At 45.5% G+C, this 27,478-nt stretch overlaps 1 protein-coding gene across 7 annotated transcripts in view; it reads right to left on the bottom strand.

Moving 5' to 3' along the window:
• Positions 1-888: 888 nt before the first annotated feature.
• LOC115189858 (epidermal growth factor receptor kinase substrate 8-like) overlaps positions 889-27,478 on the bottom strand; it is a 58,121-nt gene continuing 31,531 nt past the window's right edge. For 2 of the 7 annotated variants that reach the window (XM_029748390.1, XM_029748391.1), the window contains exons 15-19: positions 24,202-24,342; positions 20,980-21,220; positions 16,931-17,114; positions 13,911-14,043; positions 889-2,086 (exon numbers count right to left, since the gene is read on the bottom strand). In XM_029748390.1, the coding sequence (XP_029604250.1) occupies positions 1,976-2,086; positions 13,911-14,043; positions 16,931-17,114; positions 20,980-21,220; positions 24,202-24,342 (810 nt within the window). In that variant the 3' untranslated portion in view covers positions 889-1,975. Of the gene's footprint in view, positions 2,087-7,144; positions 7,315-10,523; positions 10,571-13,910; positions 14,044-16,930; positions 17,115-20,979; positions 21,221-24,201; positions 24,343-27,478 lie in introns of all 7 variants that reach the window. The other 5 variants (XR_003877019.1, XR_003877020.1, XM_029748394.1 and 2 more) reach the window with 5 other exon arrangements.

Raw genomic sequence — 27,478 nt, 5'->3', positions numbered from 1 at the left:
TGGCCTGGCCTGACTGTGAAAGACCAATACGACCTGTACAGCTTGGTTTGGCCTGACTGTGAAAGACCAATATGACCAGTACAGCTTGGCTTGGCCTGACTGTGAAAGACCAATACATCTTGGTTTGGCCTGACTGTGAAAGACCAATACGACCTGTACAGCTTGGGTTGGCCTGACTGTGAAAGACCAATACGACCTGTACAGCTTGGTTTGGCCTGACTGTGAAAGACCAATACGACCTGTACAGCTTGGTTTGGCCTGACTGTGAAAGACCAATACGGCCTGTACAGCTTGGTTTGGCCTGACTGTGAAAGACCAATACAGCTTGGTTTGGCCTGACTGTGAAAGACCAATACAGCTTGGTTTGGCCTGACTGTGAAAGACCAATACAGCTTGGTTTGGCCTGACTGTGAAAGACCAATACAGCTTGGTTTGGCCTGACTGTGAAAGACCAATACAGCTTGGTTTGGCCTGACTGTGAAAGACCAATACAGCTTGGTTTGGCCTGACTGTGAAAGACCAATACAGCTTGGTTTGGCCTGACTGTGAAAGACCAATACCGGATTTTAGATCATTCAGAGTATATGTCACTATTTCCCCATGTAATTTTTCACACGGGTCGCCCTTCCTTTGCCGGGTGAGCTGGTTGAAAATGTTTTCTCTTGCGAAATGTGAGTCTACCCACTTTCTCCAGTCACCACTGCACCGCTGGCTATGACCACATTTCTCCAGTCACCACTGCACCGCTGGCTATGACCACATTTCTCCAGTCACCACTGCACCGCTGGCTATGACCACATACATGACATGATGAACGGAAGCATGTTTATCACAGTCAATATTATCTGATGCACCTTTTTACGAAATAAAGAAAAAACACATCTTTCCACTCTTAAAAACACCTGTATCTGAAATTAATTTGACCCGATGTCATTTATATAAAGTTTACTATTTTTGGCATTACCATAACATAAAACAGGATACACATAAATATCATATTCCTCTCTTTGCCCAGTAAACCTGAAGATTTACACAATAATGATTAATAATATTCAAACGTTTTTTTTGGTTATTATAAACATCTATCGTTTCATATCTGAAATAGTCTAGAGATCAGAATCTAGTCACAGAAAAGGTGGTTAATTTGATCGGTTCGATTACGTCAAGACCACACCTGATCGATTCTGTGTTTATCCTTCACAGACACACCCCTCCTCCCCCCAAAAAGACAACAATGACACCTGTATCTAGAATAACTCTGGTCCCAATGAGGTGTAGGTTGAAACTATTTTCTCCTGCTACTCCCCCCCCCCCCAATCATCCTGTGCATGAAATAACGGACACATTTTTTAAATCAAAGACAATAATAGTTTGTTGAAGTGTATAAATCCACAGGTATTCCCATCAGGCATCCCGGGTTGGGATGCTAACGCTGGCGTGCTGTAGTCCATGTCGAACGCTCCAGTCCTCTGTCTGTCTAGTGTTGCTTCCCTTCTAAAGGGGACTGCTCCAGATGTACCAGTCTCTTGTCTGTCTAGTGTTGCTTCCCTTCTAAGGGGACTGCTCCAGATGTTCCAGTCTCTTGTCTGTCTAGTGTTGCTTCCCTTCTAAAGGGGACTGCTCCAGATGTTCCAGTCTCTGTCTGTCTAGTGTTGCTTCCCTTCTAAAGGGGACTGCTCCAGATGTTCCAGTCTCTGTCTGTCTAGTGTTGCTTCCCTTCTAAGGGGACTGCTCCAGATGTTCCAGTCTCTTGTCTGTCTAGTGTTGCTTCCCTTCTAAAGGGGACTGCTCCAGATGTTCCAGTCTCTGTCTGTCTAGTGTTGCTTCCCTTCTAAGGGGACTGCTCCAGAAGCTCCTGTCGTCGTCTCAGGATCTCAGCGAACTGGGCGCGCTCCGTGGCGTCCTGGAAACAGAAACCGTGACAACGTAAAGGGGCGTGGTCACGAGGGAGGTGGGCGAGGCCTGGGGGGGGGGGTCAGTGGCTGCTGCACTCGTCCAATGACTCCACTCCTGAGTCACAGGCCGCGACCAACAGCTTCTCCTGACGCCGCCGCATGATCTCCTGCAGCTCTGACCCTGAACTCCTCTGGAGGGAGAGATAGAGAGGGGGAGGGAGGGAGGGAGGGAGGGAGGGAGGGGGAGAGAGGGAGGGAGATAGGGAGGGAGGGAGAGAGGGAGGAGGGAGGGAGAGAGGGAGGGAGAGAGGGAGGGAGGGAGAGAGGGAGGGAGGGAGAGAGAGAGAGGGGGACGGAGGAAGGGAGTGAAGGAGGGAGGGGGAAGGAGGGAGGGAGGAAGGGGGAGAGGTAGGGAGGGAGAGGGGGAGGGAGGGAGGGAGAGATGGAGGGGGGAGGGAGAGATAGAGAGGGGGACGGAGGGAGGGAAGGGGAGAGGGGGAGGGAGGGGGAGAGGGGGGAGGGAGAGAGGGTGGGGGGGAGGGAGGGAATGAAAGGTATATATAGAGGGGGAGATAGAGAGATAGAGGGGGATATATAGAGAGAAAGAGAGAGATAGAGGGGGAGATAGAGAGAGAAAGAGAAATCAGAGAAAGGAGGTTAGAGCCAGTAGAGATGTCTTCCACAAGAGGAACACTACGGAACTAAACAATACTACTCGCAGTAGGGCTGAATCACAGAGCTGAAAACACTAGTGAGGTCCCTGTAGAAACCATCCTAGTGTTTATAACTCTATGAATCCACTAGAGAACTGAGCGTCGGGGGGGAGAAGCTCAGCAGCTACAGAGAAACTGTTAGTAAAATAATGTAGATGACAGTTTGGTGGGAGAATCCTGCGACCGGTCAGACAGTAGGGCCTTTTGCTAGCTCTGGTCTGAGCGAACTGTCGTCCAGATGACCTACTGACCTTTACACTGAGAACCAGCCGGACAACATCGTTCTCAGGACCAGCGATGGAATAAACCTGTTGTTTTCAGAGATGATCCACAAATACCTACATTTCCTTTAGGCAGATTCACTCAACCTGTTATAAACTGACCTGTAGTTCCATTAGTAGTATTATACATTACACTCAACCTGTTATAAACTGACCTGTAGTTCCATTAGTAGTATTACACTCAACCTGTTCTAAACTGACCTGTAGTTCCATTAGTAGTATTATACATTACACTCAACCTGTTATAAACTGACCTGTAGTTCCATTAGTAGTATTACACTCAACCTGTTATAAACTGACCTGTAGTTCCATTAGTAGTATTATACATTACACTCAACCTGTTATAAACTGACCTGTAGTTCCATTAGTAGTATTATACATTACACTCAACCTGTTCGAAACTGACCTGTAGTTCCATTAGTAGTATTAAACATTACACCCAACCTATTCTAAACTGACCTGTAGTTATATTAGTAGTATAACACTCAACCTGTTATAAACTGACCTGTAGTTCCATTAGTAGTATTATACATTACACTCAACCTGTTATAAACTGACCTGTAGTTCCCTTAGTAGTATTATACATTACACTCAACGTGTTATAAACTGACCTGTAGTTCTATTAGTAGTATTACACTCAACCTGTTATAAACTGACCTGTAGTTCCCTTAGTAGTATTATACATTACACCCAACCTGTTATAAACTGACCTGTAGTTCCATTAGTAGTATTACACTCAACCTGTTCTAAACTGACCTGTAGTTCCATTAGTAGTATTATACATTACACCCAACCTGTTATAAACTGACCTGTAGTTCCATTAGTAGTATTATACATTACACTCAACCTGTTATAAACTGACCTGTAGTTCCATTAGTAGTATTACACTCAACCTGTTATAAACTGACCTGTAGTTCCCTTAGTAGTATTACACTCAACCTGTTATAAACTGACCTGTAGTTCTATTAGTAGTATTACACCCAACCTGTTATAAACTGACCTGTAGTTCCATTAGTAGTATTAAACATTACACTCAACCTGTTATAAACTGACCTGTAGTTCCATTAGTAGTATTATACATTACACTCAACCTGTTCTAAACTGACCTGTAGTTCCCTTAGTAGTATTAAACATTACACTCAACCTGTTATAAACTGACCTGTAGTTCCATTAGTAGTATTACACTCAACCTGTTATACACTGACCTGTAGTTCCATGTATTATACATTACACTCAACCTGTTATAAACTGACCTGTAGTTCTATTAGTAGTATTACACTCAACCTGTTCTAAACTGACCTGTAGTTCCATTAGTAGTATTATACATTACACTCAACCTGTTCTAAACTGACCTGTAGTTCCATTAGTAGTATTTTACATTACACTCAACCTGTTATAAACTGACCTGTAGTTCTATTAGTAGTATTACACTCAACCTGTTCTAAACTGACCTGTAGTTCCATTAGTAGTATTATACATTACACTCAACCTGTTATAAACTGACCTGTAGTTCCATTAGTAGTATTACACTCAACCTGTTCTAAACTGACCTGTAGTTCCCTTAGTAGTATTAAACATTACACTCAACCTGTTATAAACTGACCTGTAGTTCCATTAGTAGTATTACACTCAACCTGTTATACACTGACCTGTAGTTCCATGTATTATACATTACACTCAACCTGTTATAAACTGACCTGTAGTTCTATTAGTAGCATTACACTCAACCTGTTCTAAACTGACCTGTAGTTCCATTAGTAGTATTATACATTACACTCAACCTGTTATAAACTGACCTGTAGTTCCCTTAGTAGTATTATACATTACACTCAACCTGTTATAAACTGACCTGTAGTTCCATTAGTAGTATTACACTCAACCTGTTCTAAACTGACCTGTAGTTCTATTAGTAGTATTACACTCAACCTGTTATAAACTGACCTGTAGTTCCCTTAGTAGTATTATACATTACACTCAACCTGTTATAAACTGACCTGTAGTTCCATTAGTAGTATTACACTCAACCTGTTCTAAACTGACCTGTAGTTCCATTAGTAGTATTACACTCAACCTGTTATAAACTGACCTGTAGTTCCCTTAGTAGTATTATATATTACACTCAACCTGTTATAAACTGACCTGTAGTTCCATTAGTAGTATTATACATTACACTCAACCTGTTATAAACTGACCTGTAGTTCTATTAGTAGTATTACACTCAACCTGTTCTAAACTGACCTGTAGTTCTATTAGTAGTATTACACTCAACCTGTTATAAACTGACCTGTAGTTCCCTTAGTAGTATTATACATTACACTCAACCTGTTATAAACTGACCTGTAGTTCCATTAGTAGTATTATACATTACACTCAACCTGTTATAAACTGACCTGTAGTTCCATTAGTAGTATTACACTCAACCTGTTATAAACTGACCTGTAGTTCCCTTAGTAGTATTATACATTACACTCAACCTGTTATAAACTGACCTGTAGTTCCATTAGTAGTATTATACATTACACTCAACCTGTTATAAACTGACCTGTAGTTCCATTAGTAATATTACACTCAACCTGTTATAAACTGACCTGTAGTTCCCTTAGTAGTATTACACTCAACCTGTTATAAACTGACCTGTAGTTCTATTAGTAGTATTACACCCAACCTGTTATAAACTGACCTGTAGTTCCATTAGTAGTATTAAACATTACACTCAACCTGTTATAAACTGACCTGTAGTTCCATTAGTAGTATTATACATTACACTCAACCTGTTCTAAACTGACCTGTAGTTCCCTTAGTAGTATTAAACATTACACTCAACCTGTTATAAACTGACCTGTAGTTCCATTAGTAGTATTACACTCAACCTGTTATACACTGACCTGTAGTTCCATGTATTATACATTACACTCAACCTGTTATAAACTGACCTGTAGTTCTATTAGTAGTATTACACTCAACCTGTTCTAAACTGACCTGTAGTTCCATTAGTAGTATTATACATTACACTCAACCTGTTATAAACTGACCTGTAGTTCCATTAGTAGTATTTTACATTACACTCAACCTGTTATAAACTGACCTGTAGTTCCATTAGTAGTATTTTACATTACACTCAACCTGTTATAAACTGACCTGTAGTTCCATTAGTAGTATTATACATTACACTCAACCTGTTCTAAACTGACCTGTAGTTCCCTTAGTAGTATTAAACATTACACTCAACCTGTTATAAACTGACCTGTAGTTCCATTAGTAGTATTACACTCAACCTGTTATACACTGACCTGTAGTTCCATGTATTATACATTACACTCAACCTGTTATAAACTGACCTGTAGTTCTATTAGTAGTATTACACTCAACCTGTTCTAAACTGACCTGTAGTTCCATTAGTAGTATTATACATTACACTCAACCTGTTATAAACTGACCTGTAGTTCCCTTAGTAGTATTATACATTACACTCAACCTGTTATAAACTGACCTGTAGTTCCATTAGTAGTATTACACTCAACCTGTTCTAAACTGACCTGTAGTTCTATTAGTAGTATTACACTCAACCTGTTATAAACTGACCTGTAGTTCCCTTAGTAGTATTATACATTACACTCAACCTGTTATAAACTGACCTGTAGTTCCATTAGTAGTATTACACTCAACCTGTTCTAAACTGACCTGTAGTTCCATTAGTAGTATTACACTCAACCTGTTATAAACTGACCTGTAGTTCCCTTAGTAGTATTATATATTACACTCAACCTGTTATAAACTGACCTGTAGTTCCATTAGTAGTATTATACATTACACTCAACCTGTTATAAACTGACCTGTAGTTCTATTAGTAGTATTACACTCAACCTGTTCTAAACTGACCTGTAGTTCTATTAGTAGTATTACACTCAACCTGTTATAAACTGACCTGTAGTTCCCTTAGTAGTATTATACATTACACTCAACCTGTTATAAACTGACCTGTAGTTCCATTAGTAGTATTACACTCAACCTGTTCTAAACTGACCTGTAGTTCCATTAGTAGTATTACACTCAACCTGTTATAAACTGACCTGTAGTTCCCTTAGTAGTATTATACATTACACTCAACCTGTTATAAACTGACCTGTAGTTCCATTAGTAGTATTATACATTACACTCAACCTGTTCTAAACTGACCTGTAGTTCCATTAGTAGTATTATACATTACACTCAACCTGTTATAAACTGACCTGTAGTTCTATTAGTAGTAACAGACCTGAAATATACTGTTGTTCTGGAAGTTGATATTCCGGTTCAGGGTTAAAGTTCCCCCTTGGCCTTGGGAACGGTTCAGTCTAGTAGTTGTGTGGTCATGGAGAATGATGTTTACTGTTAGAGGGGAACGGTTCAGTCTAGTAGTTGTGTGGTCATGGAGAATGATGTTTACTGTTAGAGGGGAGCGGTTCAGTCTAGTAGTTGTATGGTCATGGAGAATGATGTTTACTGTTAGAGGGGAGCGGTTCAGTCTAGTAGTTGTGTGGTCATGGAGAATGATGTTAACTGTTAGAGAGGAGCGGTTCAGTCTCATTGTGATATGATATGATTTTCCATGGCAGTGCAGGCTGAGATACATGGTGAGAGGTGAGGGATGGCAACGTTTACAGACAGGAGGAGACCAGGCGGTGGGGGTCTTAAAGCCATGGTGGTTATCTAGGGAGGAGACCAGGCGGTGGGGGTCTTAAAGCCATGGTGGTTATCTAGGGAGGAGACCAGGCGGTGGGGTCTTAAAGCCATGGTGGTTATCTAGGGAGGAGACCAGGCGGTGGGGGTCTTAAAGCCATGGTGGTTATCTAGGGAGGAGACCAGGCGGTGGGGGTCTTAAAGCCATGGTGGTTATCTAGGGAGGAGACCAGGCGGTGGGGGTCTTAAAGCCATGGTGGTTATCTAGGAAGGAGACCAGGCGGTGGGGTCTTAAAGCCATGGTGGTTATCTAGGGAGGAGACCAGGCGGTGGGGGTCTTAAAGCCATGGTGGTTATCTAGGAAGGAGACCAGGCGGTGGGGTCTTAAAGCCATGGTGGTTATCTAGGGAGGAGACCAGGCGGTGGGGGTCTTAAAGCCATGGTGGTTATCTAGGAAGGAGACCAGGCGGTGGGGGTCTTAAAGCCATGGTGGTTATCTAGGAAGGAGACCAGGCGGTGGGGTCTTAAAGCCATGGTGGTTATCTAGGGAGGAGACCAGGCGGTGGGGTCTTAAAGCCATGGTGGTTATCTAGGAAGGAGACCAGGCGGTGGGGTCTTAAAGCCATGGTGGTTATCTAGGAAGGAGACCAGGCGGTGGGGGTCTTAAAGCCATGGTGGTTATCTAGGGAGGAGACCAGGCGGTGGGGGTCTTAAAGCCATGGTGGTTATCTAGGAAGGAGACCAGGCGGTGGGGTCTTAAAGCCATGGTGGTTATCTAGGGAGGAGACCAGGCGGTGGGGGTCTTAAAGCCATGGTGGTTATCTAGGGAGGAGACCAGGCGGTGGGGGTCTTAAAGCCATGGTGGTTATCTAGGGAGGAGACCAGGCGGTGGGGTCTTAAAGCCATGGTGGTTATCTAGGGAGGAGACCAGGCGGTGGGGTCTTAAAGCCATGGTGGTTATCTAGGAAGGAGACCAGGCGGTGGGGGTCTTAAAGCCATGGTGGTTATCTAGGAAGGAGACCAGGCGGTGGGGGTCTTAAAGCCATGGTGGTTATCTAGGGAGGAGACCAGGCGGTGGGGGTCTTAAAGCCATGGTGGTTATCTAGGGAGGAGACCAGGCGGTGGGGTCTTAAAGCCATGGTGGTTATCTAGGGAGGAGACCAGGCGGTGGGGGTCTTAAAGCCATGGTGGTTATCTAGGAAGGAGACCAGGCGGTGGGGGTCTTAAAGCCATGGTGGTTATCTAGGAAGGAGACCAGGCGGTGGGGTCTTAAAGCCATGGTGGTTATCTAGGGAGGAGACCAGGCGGTGGGGTCTTAAAGCCATGGTGGTTATCTAGGGAGGAGACCAGGCGGTGGGGTCTTAAAGCCATGGTGGTTATCTAGGAAGGAGACCAGGCGGTGGGGTCTTAAAGCCATGGTGGTTATCTAGGAAGGAGACCAGGCGGTGGGGGTCTTAAAGCCATGGTGGTTATCTAGGAAGGAGACCAGGCGGTGGGGGTCTTAAAGCCATGGTGGTTATCTAGGAAGGAGACCAGGCGGTGGGGTCTTAAAGCCATGGTGGTTATCTAGGAAGGAGACCAGGCGGTGGGGGTCTTAAAGCCATGGTGGTTATCTAGGGAGGAGACCAGGCGGTGGGGTCTTAAAGCCATGGTGGTTATCTAGGAAGGAGACCAGGCGGTGGGGTCTTAAAGCCATGGTGGTTATCTAGGGAGGAGACCAGGCGGTGGGGGTCTTAAAGCCATGGTGGTTATCTAGGGAGGAGACCAGGCGGTGGGGGTCTTAAAGCCATGGTGGTTATCTAGGGAGGAGACCAGGCGGTGGGTTCTTAAAGCCATGGTGGTTATCTAGGAAGGGGAATTCTAAAAGATAGACATCTAGGTTTTTTAGCGTCCATCTGTTGGCCAGCTTCACAACATTTAGAAAAACGGCCTGTTGTCATACTTATTTAAGTATGAGAAAATGTTGATCCAAACTTAGACTGTTTTTCAATGTGAGCAGTGGATACAAGACATACTCTATGTTATCTTGACCTGCACACTGGATTGTCTAAGTGGTGGATTGGATTTAGGACACAGACCAGTGAGGTGTTTTAGCCTGGTGAAACAGGTGTGTTAGCCTAGTGAGACAGGTGTGTTAGCCTGGTGAGACAGGTGTTTTAGCCTAGTGAGACAGGTGTTTTAGCCTGGTGAGACAGGTGTGGAGAAGTCCACAGACAGGTGAGGTGTGTTAGCCTAGTGAGACAGGTGTGTTAGCCTAGTGAGACAGGTGTGTTAGCCTGGTGAGACAGGTGTGTTAGCCTAGTGAGACAGGTGTGTTAGCCTGGTGAGACAGGTGTGTTAGCCTGGTGAGACAGGTGTGTTAGCCTGGTGAGACAGGTGTGTTAGCCTGGTGAGACAGGTGTGTTAGCCTAGTGAGACAGGTGTGTTAGCCTAGTGAGACAGGTGTGTTAGCCTGGTGAGACAGGTGTGTTAGCCTGGTGAGACAGGTGTGTTAGCCTAGTGAGACAGGTGTGTTAGCCTGGTGAGACAGGTGTGTTAGCCTGGTGGGACAGGTGTGTTAGCCTAGTGAGACAGGTGTGTTAGCCTAGTGAGACAGGTGTGTTAGCCTGGTGAGACAGGTGTGCTAGCCTGGTGAGACAGGTGTGCTAGCCTGGTGAGACAGGTGTGCTAGCCTGGTGAGACAGGTGTGTTAGCCTAGTGAGACAGGTGTGTTAGCCTGGTGAGACAGGTGTGTTAGCCTAGTGAGACAGGTGTGTTAGCCTGGTGGGACAGGTGTGTTAGCCTAGTGAGACAGGTGTGTTAGCCTGGTGAGACAGGTGTGTTAGCCTGGTGAGACAGGTGTGTTAGCCTGGTGGGACAGGTGTGTTAGCCTAGTGAGACAGGTGTGCAGAAGTCCTGAACAGAAGAGAGCCGTGACTACATGAACGCTGGCCAACAGAGTAGAGCCTAGAACAACCCATCTAGTGGAACAATACCTGAGTGAGAGTTTAGAGTCTGAAGACTGCAGTGGTCAGAAGAAGACCTGCAGGAGGACAGAGACCAGACAGAAACCACACCTTGCCAGAGCTTTAAAGAGCATGTAGACTGCAAGTACCCCTGTAAACACCTGTATGAACCTGCAAAGACCTGTATGTAACTGCAAATACCTGTATGAACCTGCAAAGACCTGTATGTACCTGCAAACACCTGTATGTACCTGCAAACACCTGTATGTACCTGCAAACACCTGTATGTACCTGCAAAGACCTTTATGTAACTGCAAATACCTGTATGAACCTGCAAAGACCTGTATGAACCTGTAAACACCTGTATGTACCTGTAAACACCTGTATGTACCTGTAAAGACCTTTATGTAACTGCAAAGACCTTTATGTAACTGCAAATACCTGTATGTACCTGCAAAGACCTTTATGTAACTGCAAATACCTGTATGTACCTGCAAAGACCTTTATGTAACTGCAAATACCTGTATGAACCTGTAAACACCTGTATGTACCTGCAAATACCTGTATGTACCTGCAAAGACCTTTATGCATCTGCAAACTCCTGTAAACACCTGTATGTACCTGCAAACACCTGTATGTACCTGCAAACACCTGTATGTACCTGCAAACACCTTTATATAACTGCAAACACCTGTATGTACCTGCAAACACCTGTATGTACCTGCAAACACCTGTATGTACCTGTAAACAGTGCATTCTGAAAGTTTTCAAACCCCTTGACTTTTTCCACATTTTGTTACGTTACAGCCTTATTCTAAAATGGATTAAAGATGTTTTCTACTCATCAATCTACACACAATGCCCCATAATGACATCACAATGCCCCATAATGACATCACAATACCCCATAATGACATCACAATACCCCATAATGACATCACAATACCCCATAATGACATCACAGTACCCCATAATGACATCACAGTACCCCATAATGACATCACAATACCCCATAATGAGCAAAAACAGTTTTTTAAATTTTTTTTTGCAAATGTCAAAAAAAAACTGAAATATCACATTTCCATAAGTATTCAGACCCTTTACTCAGTACTTTGTTGAAGCACCTTTGTCAGTGATTACAGCCTTGAGTCTTCTTGGGTATCACGCTACAAGCTTGGGCACACCTGTATTTGGGGAGTTTCTCCCATTCTTCTCTGCAGATCTTCTCAAGCTCTGTCAGGTTGGATGGGGAGCGTTGCTGCTCAGCTAATTTCAGGTCTCTCCAGAGATGTTCGATTGGGTTCAAGTCCGGGCTGTCTGGGCCATTCAAGGACATTCAGAGACTAGTCCCGAAGCCACTCCTTCATTGTCTTGGCTGTGTGCTTAGGGTCGTGTCCTGCTGGAAGGTGAACCTTCACCCCTGTCTGAAGTCCTAAGCGTTTTCATCAAGGATCTCTGCACTTTACTCCGTTCATCTTTTCCTCAAGCCTGACTAGTCTCCCAGTCCCTGCCGCTGAAAAACACCCCCACAGCATGATGCTGCCACCACCATGATTCACAGTAGGGATGCTGCCAGGTTTCCTCCAGACGTGACGCTTGGCATTCAGGCCAAAGAGTTCTATCTTGGTTTCATCAGACCAGAGAATCTTGTCTCTCATGGTCTGAGAATCCTTTAGGTGCCTTTCGGCAAACTCCAAGCGGGCTGTCATGTGCCTTTTACTGAGGAGTGGCTTCCGTCTGGCCACTCTACCACAAAGGCCTGATTGGTGGAGTGCTGCAGAGATGGTTGTCCTTCTGGAAGGTTCTCCCATCTCCCCAGAGGAACTCTGGAGCTCTGTCAGAGTGACCATCGGGTTCTTGGTCACCTCCCTGACCAAGGCCCTTCTCCCCCGATTGCTCAGTTTGGCCGGGCGGCCAGCTCTAGGAAGAGTCTTGGTGGTTCCAAACTTCTTCCATTTAAGACTGATGGAGGCCACTGTGTTCTTGGTGACCTTCAATACTGCAGAAATGTTTTGTTACCCTTCCCAAATCTGTGCCTCGACACAATCCTGTCTCGGAGCTCAACGGACAATTCCTTCGACCTCATGGCTTGGTTTTTGCTCTGACATGCGCTGTCAACTGTGGGACCTTATATAGACAGGTGTGTGCATTTCCAAATCATGTCCAGTCAATTGAATTTACCACAGGTGGACTCCAATCAGGTTGTAGAAACATCTCAAGGATGATCAATGGAAACAGGATGCACCTGAGCTCAACTTAGAGTCTCATAGCAAAGCGTCTGAATACTTATGTAAATAAGGTAAACATTTTTAATACATTTGCTAAAATTTCTAAAAAACAGTTTTCGCTTTGTCATTAAGGGTTATTGTGTGTAGATTGACGAGGAAAAACATTGAATCCATTTTAGAATAAGGCTGTAACGCAACAAAATCTGGAAAAAGCAATGTACATACAGGTGTTTACAGGTACATACAGGTGTTTACAGGTACATACAGGTGTTTACAGGTACATACAGGTGTTTGCAGGTACATACAGGTGTTTGCAGGTACATACAGGTGTTTACAGGTACATACAGGTGTTTACAGGTACATACAGGTGTTTGCAGTTATATAAAGGTGTTTGCAGGTACATACAGGTGTTTACAGGTTCAGTGATTACATCAAACACACTCAGAAGAAGTGATTCAGGGTTCAGTGATTACATCAAACACACTCAGAAGAAGAGATTAATGAATGCAGACACCCAGCCAGTAGAATCCTCTGAACTACACTAGCCACAATGCAACACTGGGTACAAACATTTAGCATTTAACATTTAACATTTAGTGGACTTTTCAACACAGTCTAGACTTTGGATAGCTGAACACTTTAGTGACTGGCTGCCTTCCGTTCAGGTTTAACCCTGCACTCTGCCTTGAGGCAGCTAACTACTGTATCCTTATCCCTGGTCTAACAGCGTTAATCGGCTAGCTACTGTATCCTTATCCCTGGTCTAACAGCGTTAAATCGGCTAGCTGCTGTATCCTTATCCCTGGTCTAACAGCGTTAATCAGCTAGTTACTGTATCCTTATCCCTGGTCTAACAGCGTTAATCAGCTAGCTACTGTATCCTTACCCCTGGTCTAACAGCGTTAATCAGCTAGCTACTGTATCATTATCCCTGGTCTAACAGTGTTAATCAGCTAGCTACTGTATCCTTATCCCTGGTCTAACAGCGTTAATCAGCTAGCTACTGTATCCTTATCCCTGGTCTAACAGCGTTAATCAGCTAGCTACTGTATCCTTATCCCTGGTCTAACAGCGTTAATCAGCTAGCTACTGTATCCTTATCCCTGGTCTAACAGCGTTAATCAGCTAGCTTGCAGGGTTAGCCAGGCTCAGTGTTATCAGGTTTAGTAAGGGGAGAAGCACTACCCACCTCCAGAGCGGCCTTCTGGACGGTCACCTGACTGAAGACCCTGGCCCCGTCGTCTGGACACACGGTCTTCAGCTCCTCTTTATTCAGAGAGAACAGCTGGGCTCCGGTTAATACTCCCAGACTGGTAATGGTACTGTAGAGACGGGTAGTAGCACAGCAGTACGGCGTCGTCATCACCACCGTAGAAATAGACATCAGCCACACCAGAATTGAGCCCATTCATTTAAATAGTAAAGAAAAGTATAGATCCTAGAATAGAACCTTGGGGGACACCAGCAGTCAACGCCACATAGTCAGATAGAACTACTACTTCTAATATGTCCAGTGTGACTTACAACGAGCTGTAGCCAGGCCTTGACCTCGTCAGGAGAGGAGATATCAGTACTATACTATAGGATGTATTCTCATATAGATATACAGATGATATTATATATACATCTACACAACCGTTCAAAAGTTTGTGGTCACTTAGAAATGTCCTTGTTTTTGAAAGAAAAGCTACATTTTGGTCTATTAAAATAACATCAAAATGATCAGAAATACAGTGTAGACATTGTTAATGTTGTAAATGACTATTGTAGCTGGAAACGGCTGATTTTTTATGGAATATCTACATAGGCGTACAGAGGCCCATTATCAGCAACCATCACTCCTGTGTTCCAATGGCACGTTGTGTTAGTTAATTCACGTTTGGATTATGTTAGCACACTAATCCACGTTTTGCAATTATGTTAGCACAGCTGAAAACTGTTGTTCTGATTAAAGAAGCACTAAAACTGACCTTCTTTAGGCTAGTTGAGTATCTGGAGCATCAGCATTTGTGGGTTCGATTACAGGCTCAAAAACGGCCAGAAATAAATAACTTTCTTCTGAAACTCGTCAGTCTATTCTTGGTCTGAGAAATGAAGGTTATTCCATGCAAGAAATGCCAAGAAACTGAAGATCTCGTACAACGCTGTGTACTACTCCCTTCACAGAACAGCGCAAACTGGCTCTAACCAGAATAGAAAGAGGAGTGGGAGGCCCCGGAGCACAACTGAGCAAGAGCACAAGAACACTAGAGTGTCTAGTTTGAGAAACAGACACCTCACAAGTCCTCAACTGGCAGCTTGAATAAATAGTACCCACAAAACACCAGTCTCAGCGTCAACAGTGAAGAGGCAACTCCGGGATGCTGGCCTTCTAGGCAGAGTTGCAAAGAAAAAGCCATATCTCAGACTGGCCAATAAAAAGAAAAGATTAAGATGGGCAAAAGAACACAGACCCTGGACAGAGGAAGATTGGAAAAAAGTGTTGTGGACAAACAAATCTAAGTTTGAGGTGTTCAGATCACAAAGAAGAACATTCGTGAGACGCAGAAAAAATGAAAAGATGCTGGAGGAGTGTTTGACGCCATCTGTGAAGCATGGTGGAGGCAATGGGATGGTCTGGGGGTGCTTTGGTGGTGGCAAAAGGGGGAGATGTGTACAGGGTCAAAGGGATCTTGAAGAAGGCCATCACTCCATTTTGCAACGCCATGCCGTGCCCTGTGGACGGTCCTTAATTGGAGCCAATTTCCTCCTACAACAGGACAATGACCCACAGCACAGGTCCAAACTATGCAACTACGCCCTGACCTTAGAGAGCTTTTTTTTTATTCTCTATTTTGTTAGGTCTGGGTGTGACTTGGGTGGGCAAATCTATGTTTTGTATTTCTATGTTGGCCTGATATGGTTCCCAATCAGAGGCAGCTGTCTTTCGTTGTCTCTGATTGGGGATCATATTTAGGCAGCCTTTTCCCACTGGGTTTTTTGTGGGATCTTGTTTTTGTTAGTTACTGTGTAGCCTGCAGAACTTTACGTTCGTTCTTGTATTTTTGTTGTTTTGACGGTGTTCATTTTTAAATAAAGGAAAAATGTTCGCCTACCACACTGCACCTTGGTCCATTCCTTCAGACGAGCATAACAGCAAGAACTATTTAGGGAAGAAGCAGTCAGCTGGTATTCTGTCTATAATGGAGTGGCCAGCACAGTCGCCGGATATCAACCCTATTGAGCTGTTGTGGGAGCAGCTTGACCGTATGGTACGTAAGAAGTGCTCATCAAGCCAATCCAGCTTGTGGGAGGTGCTTCAGGAAGCATTGGGGTGAAATCTCTTCAGATTACCTCAAGAAATTGACAACTAGAATACCAAAGGTCTGCAAGGCTGTAATTGCTGCAAATGGAGGATTCTTTGACGAAAGCAAAGTTTGAAGGACACAATTATTATTTTAATTAAAAAAAACATCATTATTTATAACCTTGTCAAAGTCTTGACTATGTTTCTTATTCATTTTGAAACTAATTTCATGTCTGTTTTTATGGAAATGTCACGTTCTGACCATAGAAAGCTGTTATTTTCTATGGTGGAGTAGGTCAGGGCGTGACAGGGGAGTTTCTAGTTTAGTTTTTCTATGTTGTCATGTTCTAGTTTTGTATGTCTATGTTGGGGTTTTGTTTGGGGATGATCTCCAATTAGAGGCAGCTGGTCCTCGTTGTCTCTAATTGGAGATCATACTTAAGTAGGTGTTTTTTCCCACCTGGGTTTGTGGGAGATTTGTTTTTGAGTACTTTTATGTTAACTCTGCGTCACAGTTTGTTGTTTTTTTTGTCATTCAGTTTATTTATATGTATTGCATAGTTTCCACAGTGAAAATAAAATTGCGGAACGACACACACGCTGCACTTTGGTCCGCTTCTCCTAACGACAACCGTGACAGAAAAACAAGGACATTTCTAAGTGAGCCCCAAACTTTTGAACGGTGGTGTATATTTCATCTAAACAGTAAACAAAGTTGTTTGGCAATTTCATTGGTCTAATGAAAGCTTCATGCCGCCAAAAAACTGAGCACGTCACAGAATGTGTTTTTTTGGAGAGAAAAAAAATTGAAAGCGGGAAAAATCCATATATTAGCCGCGTCATTGTTTAAACCGCGAGGTTCAAAACCTGGGAAAAAAGTTGCGGCTTATAGTCCGGAATTTACGGTATATTAAACTACATACACAGAGCTGAATCCCTTCAGCTGCAGCCAGGCCTTGACCTCGTCAGCGGAGGAGTCGTATGTGATGTTGACGGACGGGAGGGAGGCGCTGCGAGGAGGAACAGCAAACTTCTTGTTGGCGCTTCGACCCAACGTGAGACGGTGCATCAACTCATCCTGAACCTCCTCCATGTTGGACTTCCTCCCTACAGGAAGCAACATAACACAGACACAACATTACCCCATACCACCTAACCCTGAACCCTGAACCTAATTCAACATTACCCCATACCACCTAACCCCAACCCTGAACCCTGACCCTAATCCAACATTACCCATACCACCTAACCCTGAACCCTAATCCAACATTACCCATACCACCTAACCCCAACCCTGAACCCTGACCCTAATCCAACATTACCCATACCACCTAACCCTGAACCCAACCCTAACCCTAATCCAACATTACCCATACCACCTAACCCCAACCCTGAACCCTGACCCTAATCCAACATTACCCCAACCCTGAACCCTGACCCTAACCCTAATCCAGACTCCTGATATTAACCCTGAACCCTGACCCTAACCCTAATCCAGACTCCTGATATTAACCCTGAACCCTGACCCTAACCCTAATCCAGACTCCTGATATTAACCCTGAACCCTGACCCTAACCCTAATCCAGACTCCTGATATTAACCCTGAACCCTAACCCTAATCCAGACTCCTGATATTAACCCTGAACCCTGACCCTAACCCTAATCCAGACTCCTGATATTAACCCTGAACCCTGACCCTAACCCTAATCCAGACTCCTGATATTAACCCTGAACCCTGACCCTAACCCTAATCCAGACTCCTGATATTAACCCTGAACCCTGACCCTAACCCTAATCCAGACTCCTGATATTAACCCTGAACCCTGACCCTAATCCAGACTCCTGATATTAACCCTGCCCACCATCAGCCACCAGGAAGTAAACATTATAGTACAGACAGACACCTTGCCCTGAGACACAGTATGACATCATAAGAGTCTAGAACCTTCTGTCAGGGAAACCAGACACCCAACAACAGCCATCAGATCACCAGGAGACATTACAGTACATACAGTGCCTTGCGAAAGTATTTGGCCCCCTTGAACTTTTCGACCTTTTGCCACATTTCAGGCTTCAAACATAAAGATATAAAACTGTATTTTTTTGTGAAGAATCAACAACAAGTGGGACACAATTATGAAGTGGAACGAAATGTATTGGATATTTCAAACTTTTTTAATAAATAAAGAACTGACAAATTGGCCGTGCAAAATTATTCAGCCCCTTTACTTTCAGTGCAGCAAACTCTCTCCAGAAGTTCAGTGAGGATCTCTGAATGATCCAATGTTGACCTAAATGACTAATGATGATAAATAGAATCCACCTGTGTGTAATCAAGTCTCCGTATAAATGCACCTGCTCTGTGATAGTCTCAGAGGTCCGTTTAAAGCGCAGAGAGCATCATGAAGAACAAGGAACACACCAGGCAGGTCCGAGATACTGTTGTGGAGAAGTTTAAAGCCGGATTTGGATACAAAAAGATTTCCCAAGCTTTAAACATCCCAAGGAGCACTGTGCAAGCGATAATATTGAAATGGAAGGAGTATCAGACCACTGCAAATCTACGAAGACCCGGCCGTCCCTCTAAACTTTCAGCTCATACAAGGAAAAGACTGATCAGAGATGCAGCCAAGAGGCCCATGATCACTCTGGATGAACTGCAGAGATCTACAGCTGAGGTGGGAGACTCTGTCCATAGGACAACAATCAGTCGTATACTGCACAAATCTGGCCTTTATGGAAGAGTGGCAAGAAGAAAGCCATTTCTTAAAGATATCCATAAAAAGTGTCGTTTAAAGTTTGCCACTAGCCACCTGGGAGACACACCAAACATGTGGAAGAAGGTGCTCTGGTCAGATGAAACCAAAATCTAACTTTTTGGCAACAACGCAAAACGTTATGTTTGGCGTAAAAGCAACACAGCTCATCACCCTGAACACCCCATCCCCACTGTCAAACATGGTGGTGGCAGCATCATGGTTTGGGCCTGCTTTTCTTCAGCAGGGGCAGGGAAGATGGTTAATATTGATGGGAAGATGGATGGAGCCAAATACAGGACCATTCTGGAAGAAAACCTGATGGAGTCTACAAAAGACCTGAGACTGGGACGGAGATTTGTCTTCCAACAAGACAATGATCCAAAACATAAAGCAAAATCTACAATGGAATGGTTCACAAATAAACACATCCAGGTGTTAGAATGGCCAAGTCAAAGTCCAGATCTGAATCCAATCGAGAATCTGTGGAAAGAACTGAAAACTGCTGTTCACAAACGCTCTTCATCCAACCTCACTGAGCTCGAGCTGTTTTGCAAGGAGGAATGGGCAAAAATTTCAGTCTCTCGATGTGCAAAACTGATAGAGACATACCCCAAGCGACTTACAGCTGTAATCGCAACAAAAGGTGGCGCTACAAAGTATTAACTTAAGGGGGCTGAATAATTTTGCACGCCCAATTTTTCAGTTTTTTATTTGTTAAAAAGTTTGAAATTTCCAATAAATTTCGTTCCACTTCATGATTGTGTCCCACTTGTTGTTGATTCTTCACAAAAAATGACAGTTTTATATATTTATGTTTGAAGCCTGAAATGTGGCAAAAGGTCGAAAAGTTCAAGGGGGCCGAATACTTTCGCAAGGCACTGTAGATACCAGGAGACATTACAGTACATAGACACCAGGAGACATTACAGTACATAGACACCAGGAGACATTACAGTACATAGACACCAGGAGACATTACAGTACATAGACACCAGGAGACATTACAGTACATAGATACCAGGAGACATTACAGTACATAAGACACCAGGATACATTACAGTACATAGATACCAGGAGACATTACAGTACATAAGACACCAGGATACATTACAGTACATAAGACACCAGGAGACATTACAGTACATAGATACCAGGAGACATTACAGTACATAGATACCAGGAGACATTACAGTACATAGATACCAGGAGACATTACAGTACATAGACACCAGGAGACATTACAGTACATAGACACCAGGAGACATTACAGTACATAGACACCAGGAGACATTACAGTACATAGACACCAGGAGACATTACAGTACATAGACACCAGGAGACATTACAGTACATAGATACCAGGAGACATTACAGTACATAGATACCAGGAGACATTACAGTACATAGATACCAGGAGACATTACAGTACATAGATACCAGGAGACATTACAGTACATAGATACCAGGAGACATTACAGTACATAGATACCAGGAGACATTACAGTACATAGACACCAGGAGACATTACAGTACATAGATACCAGGACACATTACAGTACATAGATACCAGGACACATTACAGTACATAGACACCAGGACACATTACAGTACAGTACATAGATACCAGGAGACATTACAGTACAGTACATAGATACCAGGAGACATTACAGTACATAGATACCAGGAGACATTACAGTACATAGATACCAGGAGACATTACAGTACATAGATACCAGGAGACATTACAGTACATAGATGCCAGGAGACATTACAGTACATAGATGCCAGGAGACATTACAGTACATAGACGCCAGGATACATTACAGTACATAGATACCAGGAGACATTACAGTACATAGACACCAGGAGACATTACAGTACATAGATACCAGGAGACATTACAGTACATAGACACCAGGAGACATTACAGTACATAGACACCAGGAGACATTACAGTACATAGACACCCAGGAGATATTACAGTACATAGATACCAGGAGACATTACAGTACATAGATACCAGGATACATTACAGTACATAGACACATTACAGTACATAGACACCAGGAGATATTACAGTACATAGATACCAGGAGACATTACAGTACATAGACACCAGGAGACATTACAGTACATAGATACCAGGAGACATTCCAGTACATAAGACACCCAACAACCTTTCCTAAAGTTACATGAAGACAGGTGTGACTTACGGTTGACTGGCAGTGGTCTCTGGTTTGGGTGGTCTCTCATGGTGACGCTGCCTGGGATGCTTCCGGCGTCGCTGGAGGTGTTGCTGCTCTGTCTGCTCACCGCGCTGGGAGTGGGACGGGGGAGTTCGGCCGGTGGGGGCAGGGGAGGGGTGGGGAGACGTGGCGGGGCAGGAGGGAGGGGTGTGGGGATGGGGGGCATGGGGGTGGCCATGGGTTTGGGGACGTAGTCCGTCCGCTGTTTCTGAGGAGGAGAAGAGACGAGGAGACTGTAGTGGTGAGGTCAGAACAGATGTAGCCTGGGCCTCCCGAGAGGCGTAGTCGTCTAAGGCGTCGCAGCGCTACGCTAGCTGTGACACTAGAGATCCTGGGTTCGAGTCCAGGCTCTGTCGCAGCCGGCCGCGACCGGGAGACCCATGAGGCTGCGCGCAATTGTCCCAGCGTCGTCTGGGTTAAGGGGAGGGTTTGGTCGGCAGGGAAGTTCTTGTCCCATCGCTGCACTAGCGACTCCTGTGGCGGGGCGGGGGCGGGCCGGGGGCGCGGTCCACGCTGACACGGTTGCCAGGTGGTACGGGTGTTTCCTCCGAACACATTGGTGCGGCTGGCTTCCGGGTTAAGTGGGGCATTGTGTCAAGAAGCAGTGCGGCTTGGTTGGGTCGTGTTTCGGAGGACGCACGGCTCTCGACCTTCGCCACGTCCCTACGGGAGTTGCAGCGATGAGACAAGACTGTAACTACCAATTGGATTCCACGAAATTGTGGAGAAAAAGGGGTAAAATAATAACAAATAAAACAATGATAAAATAACAGATCTAGTCTACAATCAACACCAACAGAATCCATCCACTGTATTCATATGAAGCAGACGTTGCTTAGTTACCTCGTTTAACTCTCCCAGTAATTGCTTGCGTGAGGAAATGGAAATAAAACACGGTTGTGAGGCGTTTTACTGTACTTTGCTCAAGGCACCGCAAACTCACTCAGGTGCAAAGACAACTGACAAGAAACCTCGAAACCACAGCACATCGACAAGGCGGTGTAATACGGTTCAGATGAAACCACAGCACATCGACAAGGCGGTGTAATACGGTTCAGATGAAACCACAGCACATCGACAAGGCGGTGTAATACGGTTCAGATGAAACCACAGCACATCGACAAGGCGGTGTAATACGGTTCAGATGAAACCACAGCACATTGACAAGGCGGTGTAATACGGTTCAGATGAAACCACAGCACATTGACAAGGCGGTGTAATACGGTTCAGATGAAACCACAGCACATTGACAAGGTGGTGTAATGTGGTTCAGATGAAAGCACAGCGCATCGACAAGGCGGTGTAATGTGGTTCAGATGAAACCACAGCACATTGACAAGGCGGTGTAATGTGGTTCAGATGAAACCACAGCACATTGACAAGGCGGTGTAGTACGGTTCAGATGAAACCACAGCACATTGACAAGGCGGTGTAATACGGTTCAGATGAAACCACAGCACATTGACAAGGCGGTGTAATATGGTTCAGATGAAACCGCAGCACAAGGGAACCAGATCCCTCCACTAGCTAGGCTAGAGGGGAAACTGAAACACTACAGCGGGGAGTCTAGACGTCTAACATGGAAGGGAGCCAGATCCCTCCACTAGCTAGGCTAGAGGGGAAACTGAAGGTTAGGGGCCGGCTCTGACCGCAGAAGGTTAGGGGCCGGCTCTGACTGGAGAAGGTTAGGGGCCGGGCTCTGACTGGAGAAGGTTAGGGGCCGGCTCTGACTGGAGAATGTTAGGGGCCGGCTCTGACTGCAGAAGGTTAGGGGCCGGGCTCTGACTGGAGAAGGTTAGGGGCCGGCTCTGACTGCAGAAGGTTAGGGGCCGGCTCTGACCGCAGAAGGTTAGTGGCCGGCTCTGACTGCAGAAGGTTAGGGGCCGGGCTCTGACTGCAGAAGGTTAGGGGCCGGCTCTGACTGCAGAAGGTTAAGGGCCGGGCTCTGACTGGAGAAGGTTAGGGGCCGGGCTCTGACTGCAGAAGGTTAGGGGCCGGGCTCTGACTGCAGAAGGTTAGGGGCCGGGCTCTGACTGCAGAAGGTTAGGGACCGGCTCTGACTGCAGAAGGTTAGGGACCGGCTCTGACTGGAGAAGGTTAGGGGCCGGCTCTGACTGGAGAAGGTTAGGGGCCGGGCTCTGACTGCAGAAGGTTAGGGACCCGGCTCTGACTACAGAAAGTTAGGGGCCGGCTCTGACTGGAGAAGGTTAAGGGCCGGCTCTGACTGCAGAAGGTTAGGGGCCCGGCTCTGACTGCAGAAGGTTAGGGGCCGGCTCTGACTGCAGAAAGTTAGGGGCCCGGCTCTGACTGCAGAATGTTAAGGGCCGGCTCTGACTGCAGAAGGTTAGGGGCCGGCTCTGACCGCAGAAGGTTAGGGGCCGGCTCTGACCGCAGAAGGTTAGGGGCCGGCTCTGACCGCAGATGTTTAGGGGCCGGCTCTGACAGCAGAAGGTTAGGGGCCGGCTCTGACAGCAGAAGTTTAGGGGCCCGGCTCTGACTGGAGAAGGTTAGGGACCGGCTCTGACCGCAGATGGTTAGGGGCCGGCTCTGAGAGCAGAAGGTTAGGGGCCGGCTCTGACAGGAGAAGTTTAGGGGCCCGGCTCTGACTGGAGAAGGTTAGGGACCGGCTCTGACTGGAGAAGGTTAGGGACCGTCTCTGATTGCAGAAGGTTAGGGGCCGGCTCTGACTGCAGAAGGATACCCTCATGATAAATTCTGATTTTTGTGGCCCCCATCAAAGTTGCCCATCCCTGCACTAGAAGCACTCAGCACACAGAGTCATTCTAACCCAGAGCCATATATACTGTCAATACAGTATGACTCTGGTCCAACCAACCATACCTTGAACAACTCAAACTCCTTCTTTGGCATCATTAGCTTTATGTGAAAGACAAAGAGGAGCAGACAGACAGACAGACAGACAGACAGACAGACAGACAGACAGACAGACAGACAGACAGACAGACAGACAGACGAATATGAGATGTATGACAGGGACAGGATGTATTGGCTGACGTGATGCTTTAATTACTCTGTCAATAGGACTAATATTAACATACAAATGCTGAGACCCTTATTCAGAGACGCCGTCCAGGGGACGTACCTGTATCGTATGGCTATAAATGGGTTCCCCCCCGGGGACGTACCTGTATCGTATGGCTATAGATGGGTTCCCCCCCGGGGACGTACCTGTATCGTATGGCTATAGATGGGTTCCCCCCGCACCGTGATGTCCACAGCCTTGGTGGCCTCCAGGATGTTGTTCGGCACATAGCCAGACGCCCCGGAACAGTTACAAACCTTCCACCACTGCTTCCTGTCATCCAGCACCTGAACAGGGTTACCAGGGTTACCAGGGGAAGGATTGGTTAATCTTCAACACTATAAATGGACCTGACCAGGGTTACCAGGGGAAGGATTGGTTAACCTTCAACACTGTAAATGTTGTTACATGTTGCAGATGGACCTGACCAGGGTTACCAGGGGGAGGATTGGTTAACCTTCAACACTGTAAATGTTGTTACATGTTGCAGATGGACCTGACCAGGGTTACCAGGGGGAGGATTGGTTAACCTTCAACACTGTAAATGTTGTTACATGTTACAGATGGACCTGACCAGGGTTACCAGGGGGAGGATTGGTTAACCTTCAACACTGTAAATGTTGTTACATGTTACAGATGGACCTGACCAGGGTTACCAGGGGAAGGATTGGTTAACCTTCAACACTGTAAATGTTGTTACATGTTACAGATGGACCTGACCAGGGTTTCCAGGGGAAGGATTGGTTAACCTTCAACACTGTAAATGTTGTTACATGTTACAGATGGACCTGACCAGGGTTACCAGGGGGAGACCTTCATCACTGTAAATGTTGTTACATGTTACAGATGGACCTGACCAGGGTTACCAGGGGGGGATTGGTTAACCTTCAACACTGTAAATGTTGTTACATGTTACAGATGGACCTGACCAGGGTTACCAGGGGGAGGATTGGTTACCTTCAACACTGTAAATGTTGCCACATGTTACAGATGGACCTGACCAGGGTTACCAGGGGGAGGATTGGTTAACCTTCAACACTGTAAATGTTGTTACATGTTACAGATGGACCTGACCAGGGTTACCAGGGGGAGGATTGGTTAAACTTCAACACTGTAAATGTTGTTACATGTTACAGATGGACCTGACCAGGGTTACCAGGGGAAGGATTGGTTAACCTTCAACACTGTAAATGTTGTTACATGTTACAGATGGACCTGACCAGGGTTTCCAGGGGAAGGATTGGTTAACCTTCAACACTGTAAATGTTGTTACATGTTACAGATGGACCTGACCAGGGTTACCAGGGGGAGACCTTCATCACTGTAAATGTTGTTACATGTTACAGATGGACCTGACCAGGGTTACCAGGGGGGGATTGGTTAACCTTCAACACTGTAAATGTTGTTACATGTTACAGATGGACCTGACCAGGGTTACCAGGGGGAGGATTGTTACCTTCAACACTGTAAATGTTGTTACATGTTGCAGATGGACCTGACCAGGGTTACCAGGGGAAGGATTGGTTAACCTTCAACACTGTAAATGTTGTTACATGTTACAGATGGACCTGACCAGGGTTACCAGGGGAAGGATTGGTTAACCTTCAACACTGTAAATGTTGTTACATGTTACAGATGGACCTGACCAGGGTTACCAGGGGAAGGATTGGTTACCTTCAACACTGTAAATGTTGTTACATGTTACAGATGGACCTGACCAGGGTTACCAGGGGGAGACCTTCAACACTGTAAATGTTGTTACATGTTACAGATGGACCTGACCAGGGTTACCAGGGGGAGGATTGGTTAACCTTCAACACTGTAAATGTTGTTACATGTTACAGATGGACCTGACCAGGGTTACCAGGGGAAGGATTGGTTAACCTTCAACACTGTAAATGTTGTTACATGTTACAGATGGACCTGACCAGGGTTACCAGGGGGAGGATTGGTTACCTTCAACACTGTAAATGTTGTTTACATGTTACAGATAGACCTGACCAGGGTTACCAGGGGTAGATGTGGTTAAACCAATGACTGTATATGAATCGACAAAGCCATCGATTCCATGACACCACTCATTCCTATGTGAAGTGGCAAAAGGGCATTTGAAGCCAAAGTCGTGGGTTAAGATGGCGTCTGACGGAGACGTAACATGCTCAGTTTGAGCTACTCCAGGAAGTGATGTTGCAGACTAACTCAGTGCTGCCCCCCTCTCATTGACCGGGGTACTGCAGGCTAACTCAGTGCTGCCTCCTCTCATTGACCGGGGTACTGCAGGCTAACTCAGTGCTGCCCCCTCTCATTGACCGGGGTACTGCAGGCTAACTCAGTGCTGCCTCCTCTCATTGACCGGGGTACTGCAGGCTAACTCAGTGCTGCCCCCTCTCATTGACCGGGGTACTGCAGGCTACCATTAGCAACTAAATAATCTTCTCCCGTGTGCGATTTTAAACTAAATCGGCTCCAAGGACATACATCTGGTGTAATAGAAGCAATTACTGGTGACATGATTGTGTTGGATTTTGTTTATTTTATTTACAGTAAGATTAACCACGAAGCTTGCCATTCACTATACTGGGGGGGGATCCTGTTTTCCCATTCACTATACTGGGGGGGATCCTGTTTTCCCATTCACTATACTGGTGGGGGATCCTGTTTTCCCATTCACTATACTGGTGGGGGATCCTGTTTTCCCATTCACTATACTGGTGGGGGATCCTGTTTTCCCATTCACTATACTGGGGGGGGATCCTGTTTTCCCATTCACTATACTGGTGGGGGGGATCCTGTTTTCCCATTCACTATACTGGGGGGGGATCCTGTTTTCCCATTCACTATACTGGGGGGGGGATCCTGTTTTCCCATTCACTATACTGGGGGGGGATCCTGTTTTCCCATTCACTATACTGGGGGGGGATCCTGTTTTCCCATTCACTATACTGGGGGGGGGGGGGGATCCTGTTTTCCCATTCACTATACTGGGGGGGGGATCCTGTTTTCCCATTCACTATACTGGGGGGGGGGGATCCTGTTTTCCCATTCACTATACTGGGGGGGGGATCCTGTTTTCCCATTCACTATACTGGGGGGGGATCCTGTTTTCCCATTCACTATACTGGGGGGGGGGGATCCTGTTTTCCCATTCACTATACTGGGGGGGGATCCTGTTTTCCCATTCACTATACTGGGGGGGGATCCTGTTTTCCCATTCACTATACTGGGGGGGGATCCTGTTTTCCCATTCACTATACTGGGGGGGGGATCCTGTTTTCCCATTCACTATACTGGTGGGGGGGGGATCCTGTTTTCCCATTCACTATACTGGGGGGGATCCTGTTTTCCCATTCACTATACTGGGGGGGGGGGATCCTGTTTTCCCATTCACTATACTGGTGGGGGATCCTGTTTTCTGCAAACAAT

Source organism: Salmo trutta, unplaced genomic scaffold (genome assembly GCF_901001165.1).
Source record: "Salmo trutta unplaced genomic scaffold, fSalTru1.1, whole genome shotgun sequence".
Taxonomy (NCBI): domain Eukaryota; kingdom Metazoa; phylum Chordata; class Actinopteri; order Salmoniformes; family Salmonidae; genus Salmo; species Salmo trutta.
Note: the sequence above shows the minus strand (reverse complement) of the source record. Positions and strands in the feature narration are given on the sequence as shown.